The sequence below is a fragment of the Mesoplodon bidens genome (genome assembly GCF_964165515.1).
Source record: "Mesoplodon bidens genome assembly, chromosome: X".
Taxonomy (NCBI): Eukaryota; Metazoa; Chordata; class Mammalia; order Artiodactyla; family Ziphiidae; genus Mesoplodon; species Mesoplodon bidens.
In genome coordinates, this window is record NC_138163.1 from 29,470,782 (window position 1) to 29,485,094 (window position 14,313).

At 37.0% G+C, this 14,313-nt stretch overlaps 1 protein-coding gene across 8 annotated transcripts in view; it reads left to right on the plus strand.

Moving 5' to 3' along the window:
• SMARCA1 (SNF2 related chromatin remodeling ATPase 1) overlaps positions 1-14,313 on the plus strand; it is a 150,778-nt gene that overhangs the window by 14,441 nt on the left and 122,024 nt on the right. For 5 of the 8 annotated variants that reach the window (XM_081221470.1, XM_081221472.1, XM_081221474.1 and 2 more), the window contains exons 7-14: positions 440-595; positions 1,743-1,874; positions 3,058-3,126; positions 6,740-6,849; positions 8,133-8,359; positions 9,508-9,629; positions 12,415-12,450; positions 13,369-13,521. In XM_081221470.1, the coding sequence (XP_081077596.1) occupies positions 440-595; positions 1,743-1,874; positions 3,058-3,126; positions 6,740-6,849; positions 8,133-8,359; positions 9,508-9,629; positions 12,415-12,450; positions 13,369-13,521 (1,005 nt within the window). The remainder of the gene's footprint in view (positions 1-439; positions 596-1,742; positions 1,875-3,057; positions 3,127-6,739; positions 6,850-8,132; positions 8,360-9,507; positions 9,630-12,414; positions 12,451-13,368; positions 13,522-14,313) is intronic. The other 3 variants (XM_081221471.1, XM_081221473.1, XM_081221477.1) reach the window with 1 other exon arrangement.

Genomic DNA, 14,313 nt, shown 5'->3' on the forward strand with positions numbered 1-14,313 from the left:
CTCAAAAGGTTGGAATCACTCATGTATTTTGAGCTTTTTCCATTTATGGAAATGCTATCATGTTGGTAATGCTTGGATCTTGGTAAGAGTATGGTATTCAGAAAGTAGTTCCTTTGCCCATGTCCTTTTGATCCTTTGTGGTATGAAGAGAGAGCCTAGTAATTGTCATCTTCTGGTGATATGAACTTCTCCAGTTCATTGAATATGCTGTACTCGTTTAATGGAAGCCTTTGCTTCTCTTTTGTTGATGAAAAATATTAGCATGTCATACAGATAATTGACCACAAAAGTATCTTTGGGCCTCAGATTTCCTATCTCTAAAATGGATGAGACCGAATGATTCCAAGGGTCTCTTAGAATTCTTAATAGTCTGTTGATGCTTTAATTCTGTGACATCTTGTCAACATATTCTAATATAAGGAACTTTATTTTGCATCAGGCTGCTTTTATTCGTGATGAAATGATGCCAGGAGAGTGGGATGTTTGTGTTACTTCTTATGAGATGGTAATTAAAGAAAAATCTGTATTCAAAAAGTTTCACTGGCGATACCTAGTCATCGATGAGGCTCACAGAATAAAGAATGAAAAATCTAAGGTAAGCTAGTTCTCAACATCTTTATTAAAGTTTTCTTTTAACTACAATTTCTGTTTGTTTACTTCTCTGTATTCAGAATTTTAAAAGTGATAAAAGGTTGTGATTTTATTCACAGAATGTGAAAGAAAATCAGTTTTTAAAATGATTTTGAAGTTTAAATGATTGCATATAAGACAAATGAAAATTGAGCCCAGTTTTTATGTAAAGAAAATTAGGTGTTCATTTGCTGTAACTGTTGCAGCCTAAGTAACTCTGTTATGCTACAGTATTTTAATATTTTGGCAATATTTGGTGTATAAATGTGATTTTCATTGGTTTATTTTTTGAGGAGCTACCTTACGTGTATTCATATGGATTAGAAAAAATCATTTCCTAGAATTATCTTACTTGTGTGAATTAGAGTGTGGTGTTAACATTTAAAAATACCAACATTTCTTGCCATTCAACTCCATCAACAGTAGGAAAAGCGTCAATTATTATGATGAACCTCTCTTTGGATCACTGGGCTGCTTTGGGAGAACCAGGGACACAACTGAAGCAAAATCACCAGGTGGTGCTTTTCAAATTAGAGTTAATACCCGATAAGAGGACGCATGTTAGAGAATAATTGTTAATTTAAGAGCACTATAAAAATGTGCATTTTTATTGATAAGATTACTGTTCTTTTGTACTTTTTGTGCTTTAATTTTTGTGGTTTTATATTTAGAAAGTTAATATAAGATATTCGGGGAAAATGGGCTCAAATGTGGTGCTTAAAAATTGTGACCAGGCCAAGTTAGAAGTTGGCTAGGCATGGTGGATGAACATGATTGGCAGGGAGAAGGCGATACTGTTGTATAAAGTGACTAGCCTGAATTCCATAGAGTTCTGACTGTTTCTGTGGACCCAAAATGGAAAAAGTAAATTTTTTAAAGTGGGGGAACGGTCTCAGGTGTGACTATGATCTGCATTCTTGTAAGTGTAGAAATGCCTAGAATATTTTGTTCAGTTGTGCTTCACTGTGGCAATGTCACCTGAACCAGGATATTTTGCCACAGAAAATTAAGTTTCAAGTTTTATTTCATTCAAAAAATGTATTGGGTTGGATGAAGAACTGATGAACATTCTAATAAATAAAACAATGTTGACATAACTATTATTTTTCTAGCTTTCAGAGATTGTTCGTGAGTTCAAGTCAACTAACCGCTTGCTCCTAACTGGAACACCTTTGCAGAATAACCTGCATGAACTCTGGGCACTACTCAACTTTTTATTGCCTGATGTCTTTAATTCTGCAGATGTAAGTTTGTCATACTTTTTTTTTTTTTTTGTGGTATGCGGGCCTCTCACTGTTGTGGCCTCTCCCGTTGCGGAGCACAGCCTCCGGACGCGCAGGCTCAGCGGCCATGGCTCATGGGTGCAGTCGCTCTGCGGCATGTGGGATCTTCCCAGACCGGGGCACGAACCCGTGTCCCCTGCATCGGCAGGCGGACTCTCAACCATTGCACCACCAGGGAAGCCTTGTCATACGTTTTAAGTGTAATTTTCTTATGTTCACAGACATCTGTTTTCAAAGCATAGAATGTAGATTGAAATTGATAGTTCTTTTTCATTTGTAATTCTTTATTTGTGTTTTGATTTTCTCAGAAAGGTGCTCTTAAGTAGAAATTTTTTCAAACGGGGATATTTAGAGAAATAATGTTTCTTTTCTTTGAGATTATCCTGCCTGTTAAACTTTGCCTATATAATAACATCGCTACCACAACTTATGACATAAGGTAGACTGAGTTCAGAATAGTGATTTCTAAATTTTCTTTTAATTAAATTGGAAGGGTTTTCTGCATACTAGTTTGGCAGGTGGAGTCATTGAAATAATCTTTAATTATTGCAGGTATTAACATTTGGTGAGTACTAAAGAGCTTATAATATGTGATGTGAAAAGCAACATATTTTGTAAATGTATGATTTATACTGTTTTTATCATTAACACAAGGTTATGCTAGTGCAGCAAACAGAATTGAATGATTTAAGGACTTTGGAGCTTGATTTTCCTCATTACTGATATTAATTGATAATAAAAGTACCAAGTTCAGCTATCTATTGGTTTGTATACCTTATCTTGCTTTTGTTCATTTTTACTGTTTGATTAACATTTTCATTAGCATGTCTTCAATTTTTTATTCTTATTCCTACTCCTTTTAACTGGATATAGTACTACTATGGTATGGGGAAGCCTAATAAAACTTTTTAAGGAAAAACTGCTGATGGAGTGCCTCTATAATGCGGTTCAAATTTTGTTAACTGCTCCAGTATTTTATCTGTTTTCAGAAGTAAATAATATTGGCCATCACAGTTAACATATTTTTGACAGTGCTTTTAAAATGAATTATTGCTATATGAGTTGTATGAGAATTTATAGAATACTGCATTTATTAAAGAAAAAACAACTGTGCACTTACTGCAGAATTTTCACTCCTCCACAGGACTTTGATTCTTGGTTTGACACTAAAAATTGTCTTGGTGATCAAAAACTTGTGGAAAGACTTCACGCAGTAAGTAATAGCAGACTGGAAAATTTAGTAACTATATATATATAACTGAGCTAGAAAACAAGCTGCTATAGAATCTGTTCAAACTTGTGGATTTGCTTCTGGGCTCAGTCTCAGTGTTTTTCCCTCTCAACTTTTCTAATAGCCTCTTGGGGAGGCAAACTCCCACTGTATCCTCAGCTTCTCTACGAAACAGCTCTTTTGCTTTGGCTCTCTCCCCTGGATAATGTGGTTCTGTCCCATAGAGGCTGTTCACTCTCCTGTACCCCACAGGTCCCTGAGATTGCATCAGTATTCTCCTAGCTCCCCAATGCCATTTCAAAACCACTGCTTCTCCACTGTCATGTGTAAAACTCTTCCTTTGAGGCTCAAGTTATCTTGCAAGTCCATCCTCCGTCCATTCTTTTCTCTGTCATCTACTCATTACCAGGTGACCCCCTCACATTCATTGGACACCAGTTTTCCCTTCTTTGTTAACAGCTTCTTGTATCCTTCTCTTTCACTCATATTACTCCATTTGTACCTGTCCTGTTATCTCACAGAGATATCCAGTGCCTGGACCCCTGCTTTACCCCCATCTGTCAGACCATTTCTATTACATTTTCTGTATCCAGCAATGAGCCCATTTTCTATCACTTGAACCACTTTTTTTTGCCAATATCTCAAACTCCCTTGCTCTCTTGAGCTGCCATTTCTGCCCTAAAAGCCCTAAACTGGAATTATGTAACTGTGTCTCTGTCCTATGGGTTTGAATTCTGCTTCTACCACTTACTAGCAGAGTGACCTGCTCTGTACTGGGGCTGCTCAACACTGATAAAGAAGATTACACCCACTGTACAGGTTGGAGCCACTACAGTTTCATGTTCCATAATGTAAGCTGGGATTTGATGATGTTGGTGATCCTTCAGCATGGCCTTCTTCAGCATTCTTTGTCATTTCCTAGAAGAGCTATTTCAGACTTTCCCCAGTCTCCCAAGACCTCTAACCCAGGTGTTCCCTGCACTCCTCCTTTCTCAGCAAGTACCATCATTCCTTTCTCAAAGAGAAAATAGAAGACGTTAGGTAGGAACTCCTTCAAGGATATCCATCTTCCAAGGATATCTGCATCTGTGTTACCTCTGTTTGAGTGGAAGAGGTCTTCTTTCTCCCAGCAGTGGCTAATTGTTCCAACATAAACCCTGGATCCCATCTTTTCCTGTTTCCTTATGGACTTTTCCCCTTGATTTATCCTTTTTATTGACTGAATTTTCTACCTCTCCTTCCATGTTGGCTCTTTTCCTTCAACATGTAAACATGCTCAGTTATCTCCCTTGTTAAATCCTAACCCACACTTAGATGCCCCCACCTCACATACACAGAACAGTACTCCCTCAACACTTTGTCCTTCTCGAGCTGTGATTCTGGTTTATTACCTTGATGGCTAAGCTATTTGAAAGTTTAGTTTATCCCCTCTATCTCCACCACCAAATCTCCTATTCGCTCTTTTTTTTTTTTTGGCTGCACCATGTGGCATGTGGGATATTAGTTCTCGACCAGTGATCAAACCCCTGCCCCCTGCATTGGAAGTGTGGCGTCTCAACCACTGGACCTCCAGGGAAGTCCCTATTCACTCTTTTTTAAAAATGTACACCTATAATTTTAATTGGCTTAGTGGAGTTTTGTGAGGAAGTGGGTATAGATGCAATTGCTATTTTTTGTCTGCTGTTTTTAACGAGAGTCTCAATCTCTCTTTACAAATAATACTAAAAAAAAAAACCCATGTATTGTCCACTTCTCCCTCTCTCCCCCTACCCTGGAAAAATGTAAACTTGAAGTGGCAGAGACCCTGTCTATCTTCCACCACATTGTGCCCTGTGTGCCTGGTCCAGAGTAACTGCTCATTAAACATTTATTGACTTGAAGCCCCAACAGTCATCATCCTTTATGTAAATATTTATTTAGAGTTAAACAGAACAAGTCCAGAAACAAATGACCTTATGTAATAGGGAATTTATTGTAAGAATGCAGAGGAGTAGAAGACTAATCTTCCAAGAATCTTGTAACACAAGTTGTAGTACAGCTGGGCCTCTGATAGCATGAACTTGGTCAACTCTGGGGAATGTTTACTCTGTCTCTGGTGGGTCCTGTTCACTCCTGCATCCATTGACCACTAGCTTTTATCCATTAAATACAATTGAACCTTACTTCACAAGTGTTTGTGATTTTTCAGTTACTTAGTTCAGGGTATACCTTTTGGTCAGTGCCCTAGCGTCTCTGTAATATTTAGTACTGCTAACCACTCCTGCTTTAAGAGCTTTCTGTTTAGTGTCCGGGGTATGGGATGGATTTTCTCTTACCTCTTTAGCTATTCTTTTCAGTCCCCATCATGGGCTTTTCTTTCTCTGTCCCTGAAAGTTTAGTGTTTTGTAGGGCTTTGTCTTTGTCTTCCTTTTTCATATGTGCTCTCCCTCGGGGTTCACTCCCATAGTTGCAGCTACCACCTCTATACTTATAACTCCCAAATTTCTCTCTCCTTGTCTCTCTCCTAAGCTCTAGACTTACATATCCCACTGCCTTCTGAGTCTTCTGCCTAAATGTCTCACAGTCAGTTGAAACTCTTAAAAATGCCACTTAGACAAATTTAAGAGGCCCAAGCAGGAAACCAGAAGTCTTCGTTTACACTTCCCTTTTCCTTACCTCCCATGGATCTCTAGTAATAATAGCCACAGTTTACTGATGTCTACTGTGGTTAAGCTCTACACATGTACTACCACAAATTGTCACAGAAGCCTTGAAAATAGGCATCTTTATCCCCATTTAAAAATGCTTGACATACATATATACCATAAATCTATATGTTTTAGATGAATGGATGAGGAAACAGGCTTGGAAAAGTTAAAGAACTTGCCCAGCTCACAACAGCTAATCAGGGACTGAGCTGGATGTAGAATCAGCCTGATCTGGGTTTGATTTCTGCTTTTACCACTTACTAGCAAGGTGACTTTGGTGACGTTACTAAAATTGAAATAATTGCCTTTCCCTCAAAGATTTATTATAAGGATTTAATACTCTGTCAAGTTCATGGTGTAGTATTTGGCACATTGCAGGTGCTCTAGAGATTTCTTTTTTTCTTGTGATAGAATTGCCTTGCAGGTATACACTGATTATTTCATGTTTTTTCTCTTTTCATTCGTATCTTCCTTAACATTGAACCACTTTCTCCTCTTTCGTATATTTAACCATTTTTAAATGGCTTGAATTTTTGTTTCACTTTTAGAGACTCTTGGATCCATATTCTGACTTCAGATTTCCTCTCAGGTTTAAAAATATTGTATGACAGCAGATTTTTTTTAAAAGGATATTTTGTACTTTTTCAATAGTCAATAATCTTATTGTCTTAATTTTTAATGTCTTTTCTGCCATCAAATCATGAATGTCTAATTTAGGTCCCCTATTCTGTGTCTCTAATGGGCCATTACTTGGTTCTTTTTTAGCAAGAAAGTTGGCAACTGGTGTTGGTAGTGTTTTTCAGATTATACAGTGGGAAGTAAATTTCACATTAGGATGTTGTCAATGAAATAAATGGTTTATAATATTGAATGTTTTATAAACTTTTATAAAAACTCTCACTTTTTAGGTTTTAAAACCATTTTTGTTACGACGTATAAAAACTGATGTAGAGAAGAGCCTGCCTCCTAAAAAGGAAATCAAGATTTACTTGGGATTGAGTAAAATGCAGCGAGAATGGTGAGCTATTTTATTTCCATTAGAATTTATTTATTAAAAATTAGCTTTGTAGTGGTTCAGTTGTGCCTTTAGTTCAAAAATTACATTTTTATGTTTAAATGCCAAGTTAAGTAGTTCAGATATTTTAATAGAAAACTGATGAGTATTTTATTTAACCTTTAGGAAAGAGCATGGGCCTTGGAGTCTATAGACCTGTGTTTGAGTCAGTGCTTTGCCTCTTAATAGCTATTTAGCTTGAACAAGTTATGTAATCTCAGCTTCCCTTCTGTAAGATGGGGATAATAATACTTAGCTTATAAGGATGTTAGGGTTAAAGGGGATAATGTCACCGGCACATTTGTTGGTTATTCTTGCTTTTTCCATCAATGAAAAAAAGCAAGCTTGTATTGATAAATACAAGCAGAGCAGGAAATTGACAAGAGGAGTCACAGGGAATCATAAATTACATAAAATTAAACATGTTAATAATGTAATAATGCTACTAAGAGAAGCAAAGTGTTGCTTATATAAATAAAATAAGATAATTTATAATATACAGTGACTGCTCTATTATTGAAGCCAGTATAGAGTAGTGGTAAAGAGTATATTTCTCTGGACTCAGACGTTAAGATCAAACCCTCGCTTTGTCCCTTTCTGTGGCTCTGAATAAATTGTTTCACTTATTTTAGCTGCCTGAATTTCCATCTGTAAAATGGCAGTGACCCTAGTACTTATATTGGAGTTGTGAAGATTTAACAAGATGATTCATATACCTGGCACTTGCACTCAGTACAAGTTGGCTGTCGTTATAATTAAATATTATTACTGTCCAGGTGGATACGTAGGTCTGTTTTCTTCTGGGTGAAGGTCTAGAAAAGACAATAAAAATGTTTATAGGATCAGAAAAAAATGACCTATGAAGACAGGTATAAGAAATTGCAATTGTTTTTAGCTCAAACAAGTAAAAGCCAGATACCAACTTTCAGCAAATATTGTAGTTATTAAATATTAATAATTATCAGATGTAGTTGTCTGAATTGTTATCAGCTGATGGCAGTTTTTAGCAGTGGATAAAGCAGGAGGAAATAGGTTTACAGGCAACATACAAGTTAAAATATTCAGATCTTCAATATTTTTTGGTTTTGCTGATCAAATTTAGTCTCAAATCAAATCTTTTTGTTTTTCTTTAAATAGGAATCTAAGCAGATCACCAAAGGGACATTAATTTTTTTTCCAAAGGGACATTTCTTGATGGCATTAAGCCTTTATAATAGTCGATGATTAATTATAGTTTAAAATTTTAGGTATACAAAAATCCTGATGAAAGATATTGATGTTCTAAACTCTGCTGGCAAAATGGACAAGATGCGGCTCTTAAACATTCTGATGCAGCTTCGAAAGTGTTGTAATCACCCTTACCTGTTTGATGGTGCTGAACCTGGTCCACCGTATACCACTGATGAGCACATTGTTAGCAACAGTGGTAAAATGGTAGTTCTTGATAAACTGTTGGCCAAACTCAAAGAACAGGGTGAGTTACAAATCTTCAAATTAATGTGAAGTAACTTAATATTGTATATGAATAACATTTTGCATAATCATTTGTTATTCATTCATTCACTTGTTCAGCACACATTGTTGAGTATTTACTGTTTGTCAGGAATTGTCCTAGGGGCTGGGTATACAAAGATGCACAAGACAACAGTCCTTGCCTTGTAGATGCTCACAGTACAGTGAGGAGGAATAGTTGCAGGTCATTGTGATAGTGCTGTGATATGCTGAGAGATTGGGAGTTGGGGAAGTCTTCACAAAGATGACGTTTGAGGTGAGCACGGGAGAATGTGTAGGAGTAAACCAGGAGAAAAAGGAAGGGACGGGTGTTCCACATCTTCAGTGAAGCAGAGGTGTGAAAGAAGGGAATGTGGAGCTTGTGGTATTTGGGTAGAGTGGCAGTGGATGAGTCTGGGAAGATGGATGGGGCCATTACAAAAGGCCTTTTACACTATGATTTAAGGAGTTTGGACTATTTTGAAGGTGGTGGAGGTGGTCATAGAACATTTGGCTGTGGAGAGTGATGTGATCAGACTTGTATGTTAGGAAGAGAAGCTTGGAAGCAGTGTGGGGGTGTATCTCCTGAGGATGAGAGACTAGAAACATCCTCAGGATGGAGTAAAGGCAGATTTTATTTTATTTATTTATTATTTTAAAAATTTATTTTATTTTATTTTTACTCTTTTATCATTTAAATTTTATTTATTTTTTTATACAGAAGGTTCTTATTAGTTATCTGTTTTATACATATTAGTGTATATATGTCAATCCCAATCTCCCAATTCAACCCACCACTTCCCCCCTCTTGGTGTCCATACATTTGTTCTCTACATCTGTGTCTCTATTTCTAGTAAGGGCAGATTTTTAAATCATCCTACTATGCGTGGAGGATTTTGAGGACCTTAAAAATGTGTAACTCAACAAATGCATACTTCTGTTTAGTATCCCTTGAAGGTGTATGTGTGTGTTTGTGTGTGTGTGTGTGTGTGTGTGTGTGTGTGTGTGGTTAGTGGAGTGTTCATGTGCTATATATTTATATTGCATGTGATGTTTACTTTTATTTTTGTAACTTTCAAGTTAGTTTTACACAAGATGAATAACTTGCTTTTTTTTGGTGAAATGTTTTAGGTTCAAGGGTTCTCATTTTTAGCCAGATGACTCGCTTGCTGGACATTTTGGAGGATTATTGTATGTGGCGTGGTTACGAGTATTGTCGACTGGATGGACAAACCCCACATGAAGAAAGAGAGGTGAGGAAGAGAAAATAAAGCAAGACTTGAAAAATCAGAGTTCAATTAAGCCATGTTTTTCATCATTAGGTAGTTTTGAACTTTGGCCTTTTCTTTAGCTAGGTGCATTGAATTTCTCACTACCATCTCTCTCTTTGAGATCTTTAGCTGGACTTCCATTACACTGGCTCTTTACAAATCATTCTTTCCAAGGTTTTCAAAGACATCCTAAGTTATCTATTACATCCTTACCTCCTCTAATCACTGCTGTCTCTGGCCTTTTGACTACTTGTTTCTCAGTTTACTCTTTGACCCCTGATTCTATGTCATTTTCTTTTCTTGATTTGCCTCCTACATTAGACCCTCGCTCTTCATGGAGCTTAACAGTTGAGATTGTTTCAACTTATGAGCAACCATAGACTCATGAGACAGTAATTTGTAAAGGGAATGATCTCAGTCTTATGGAAATTTTGTACAACCGAAATGGGACAACATAGGTGTAGGAGCTTATCATGCACTTGGATTTTGGAGTACTAAAAGGTTGGTGTGCAGGAATGAGTCACTTAGCTAATGAGGAAGCCTGCCTAGCACCCAGTATTTTTCTCTAATTTGGAAATTCTTAAAGATTTTTAGATGATTTCTCATGAATGTCAGGGGTCTAATGTATTTTAAGCCCTTTAAAGCACTTTTTTTTTGAGGGAGAGGGCTTTGCTAATTTATCTTCTCTTTTCTGTGATCCTTCAGGGCTCTGTCTTTGGCCTCTGTTTTAAGTCTATACTCATGCTCTGGGCAGAGATCGTGATTTCATGGTATAGTGGAAAATGCATTGAACTTGGTTTCAGAAGACCTGAACTTAACACCAACTCCATCACTATGCGTGCAAGCTATTTAATCCTCTGAGCCTCAGTATCTTTGACTCTTTATTATAAGGGTAATATTAATGCTTAGGCTTCTGTTTTCCTGACAGTGTTGTGAGGATCACTGCATATAATATGTATGAACAGAGTTTTTGTACTGTGTAGTGCAGTATAGCCCACAGGTCATGAAAGTGCACACAGGCCTTTTCACCTCTCAGCTCTAGGACCCCTTCTCAGGCCACAAAGACTCTCAGCCTGTGTCCCTCTCCTTCCATAGCTGCAGTGGGCACTCTGTCCCTTGTGTGCCTCCTTAGTGAAACCTGGCATAGTGTATGATAGTGTCCACAGCAGGAGCACAGGCCCTTTTCACATTAAGGGTTTCCCTGCTACCCACTGTGGGAAAAAAGTTGCGGTAATATTTATAAATGAGGACGTTTCAAAGTTGATACTGTTCCCTGCTCTTTAGTCTTTTACCCTCTCTGAAATGGTAACTTGAAGCTTTATTGGGCTTTTGCTGATTTATTCCTGGGAATGGATTTCTCCAAATCCACATTAAGCATAGTACCGTCCAAGATGGCCCTTCTTCCCGGAATGAAGATGATACTAAGGCAGAAGAGTAGGTGCTTTCTGATCTCAAATAGCCAATTTGCATTTCTGTCTAATCTCTCTGCTCATGAATAATGTGGACTTTACCTAATTATGCTCCAATTATCTGATTTCTTAAAATGTTAAATAATGTTCTCGCTTCAGAGACTTTGAATCACATGCTTCGACTTTAGATATAGCAAAGTGAGGGACTTCCCTGGCGGTCCAGTGGTTGAGACTTTGCCTTCCAATGCAGGGGGTGGGGGTTCGATCCCTGGCTAGGGAGCTAAGATCCCACATGCCTTGCAGCCAAAAATCCAAAACATAAAATAGAAGCAATATTGTAACAAATTCTATGAAGACTTTAAAAACGGTCCTCATCAAAAAAGAATCTTTAAAAAAAAGATATAGCAAAGTGAGAGCTGTTCATTTTGTTTTGGAAATGTCCTGCCTTCCCATTATGTTGTTGTTCAGACAAGCATTTCATCTATTTTCCTAGTAAGAAGGGGAAGACTACCTTTAATTCCTTACTCGATTTGTTTGCGGGCTGTTAATAAGCAATTCTTTCTCAATAGCAGCTGGATTTGCCCTTTCTCCATTGCTACAGCTAAATTCAGCTAGCTTCTGTAACCTTTACGTATTGGCCTTCTCACTTTTATAGGGAAAGGAACTAACATTTGTCAAGCAACGACTATGAGCTAGGCAACTTAGAGTTCCAGCTGAATTCTCCCAGCAGCCCAGTAAAGTATTGGCATAATTTTCTCCACTTGAAACTGTGTCTCAGAGAGGTTAAATGCTTGCTGAGAACCACATGTGTAATAAATGGTAGAGTTATGATTCACGCCCAGGTTTTTGCTATTTCCTCTACACCAAATTGCCTCTCACTACACCATGCTGCTTTCTATACTGCCCCCTCTACATGCTGTATGGACTGCGGCAGAGTCACCTTCTCTGTCTGCAACTTTTGACCATGCCATTCCATTCCTTAAAAATAGAACTTCCTGTATTTTGTGATTATGAAAGTAATATATGATTGCCAAGGAAATCTTGAGAAGAAAAGTATTTCTGGCCAATCTTTTTATGCATATATAATATATAAATAATTAATATTATACACTACATATGAAGTTCAGTATCCTGATACTTTTTACTCAACATTATGTTGTACTTTCCTATATCAGTAAAAACATATCATTGTAAAAATAATTTTAGTGTAATATTTCACCCTGTGGACATACAATAAATAATTTATCCCCCTATTGTTGATCATTCAGGTTGTTTCCAATTTTTCACTATTATAAGTAATGCTTAAGTAAAAGTCCTTATACATAAATCTTTGTGCCCATCTCTGATTATTTCCTTAGGATAAATTCCTAGAAGTGGAATTACTGGGTCAAAGGGTATGAACACTTTTAAGACTCTTGATGCATATTGCCAAATTGCTTTCCAGAAAGGTTGTACCAATTTACACTCCCAGCAGCAATGTATGAGAGTGCCCGTCTCACCGCCCCCTCGTCAACATTGAGTATATCATTTTTTTAATCTTTAAAAAATGGTATTATGTTGTTTTAATTTGCATTTATTTGATTACTAGTGAGATTGAACATTATTCTTGTGTTTATTAGCCATTCGTACTTGTTCTTTTGTGTACTGTCCTGTTTTTTCTCATTTTTCTATTGGGGTCTTAGTGTTTCTTTCTAATTAATTTGTATGAGATCTTTATATAGTAAGGATATTAACATCCTATTAATTTTTAAGACTCTTCACTGAATATTCCTGGATTACCTTCCTGATTTTCCTCATTACTTCCCTGTTTGCTCCTTTTCACCATATGGAAATAAATCTACTTACCTTCCCCTCTATCTGTTGCTCTCATTCCCATTTCTAAGCTTTTATCTCTCTTGGTTGGTCTTCTATACCATCTTTATTAATTCTTCATAAATTAATGGGAATGAAGTTGAGATATCTGACATTTTACCCCCCTAGATATATTTTAGCTCCCACTCAATTAAAACATTTTCACTATTATTATTTTAAAATAATGTAAATGATTGATTACTTGCTTAGTTAAATGTCTTTGTGATTGTTCTTTTTATTGATGTAAGCTTCTAAAGATTAGGAACATTATGTAATACACTTTTTACTGTACACATAGTACAGTTTATAGATAGATGCTTAAATATTTTTGAAGGTGGAAGAATATTACAAAGTGGGGTTTTGAGCATGCATGTTAAAATGTTTATTTCTTTCTTAAGGACTCTGGTAATATAATTTGATTTTTCTCTCTTTTTCTTCCATCTCCTGTCAATTAAATAAAGGAAGCAATAGAGGCCTTTAATGTTCCTAATAGTAGCAAATTCATCTTTATGCTGAGTACCAGGGCTGGAGGTCTTGGAATTAACTTGGCAAGTGCTGATGTGGTTATACTATATGACTCAGACTGGAATCCACAGGTTGATCTACAAGCTATGGTTAGTAATCTTTAATGATATCAGAAATTTGCCTTAGCTCAGAAAACTATTGTTATTTATACAGCACAAAGGTAATTTATGATAAAAGGGTAACAGCAATCTTTGGGGGGGTTGTAGATGTTAAAATAGATTTTTCTGGAAAAAAGTTGCTGTGCTGATTGCAAAAACAAACGAAACAAAAACAAATACACCCCAAGCCCAACTATAGCATTTGTGCGTTGATTTTGGCTTTTTTTTTTTTTTTTTTTTTTGCGGTACACGGGCCTCTCACTGTTGTGGCCTCTCCCGTTGCGGAGCACAGGCTCCAGACGCGCAGGCTCAGCGGCCATGGCTCCCGGGCCCAGCCGCTCCGCGGCATGTGGGATCTTCCTGGACTGGGGCACGAACCCATGTCCCCTGCATCGTCAGGCGGACTGTCAACCACTGTGCCACCAGGGAAGCCCAATTTTGGCTTTTATCATGAAACAGAAATGTCATTTTTTCCCACTCCTAAATATTGAAGAGGGCACATACATATGTTTTAATGAAAAGGGTTTAAAAATTAGTCTTTCAGTATTATTTTCCTTAACAACTAAATATATTAAAATCCTTAGCACTGAAATTGGGAGAGATAGGATTTTAATTTCTGTTATAAAACAATTGGGGCAAGAAGGTAAAAAGGTAACAAAGGAATGTATTCCAGGAAAACATTTGCTACCTAAGGACACCATCAGAAACTACTCTATGTTTAAAAAAGATTCAGGGAGCTTTTCTTACCTTTCATCATGGTATCATTTATTGAACTAGAGCTAC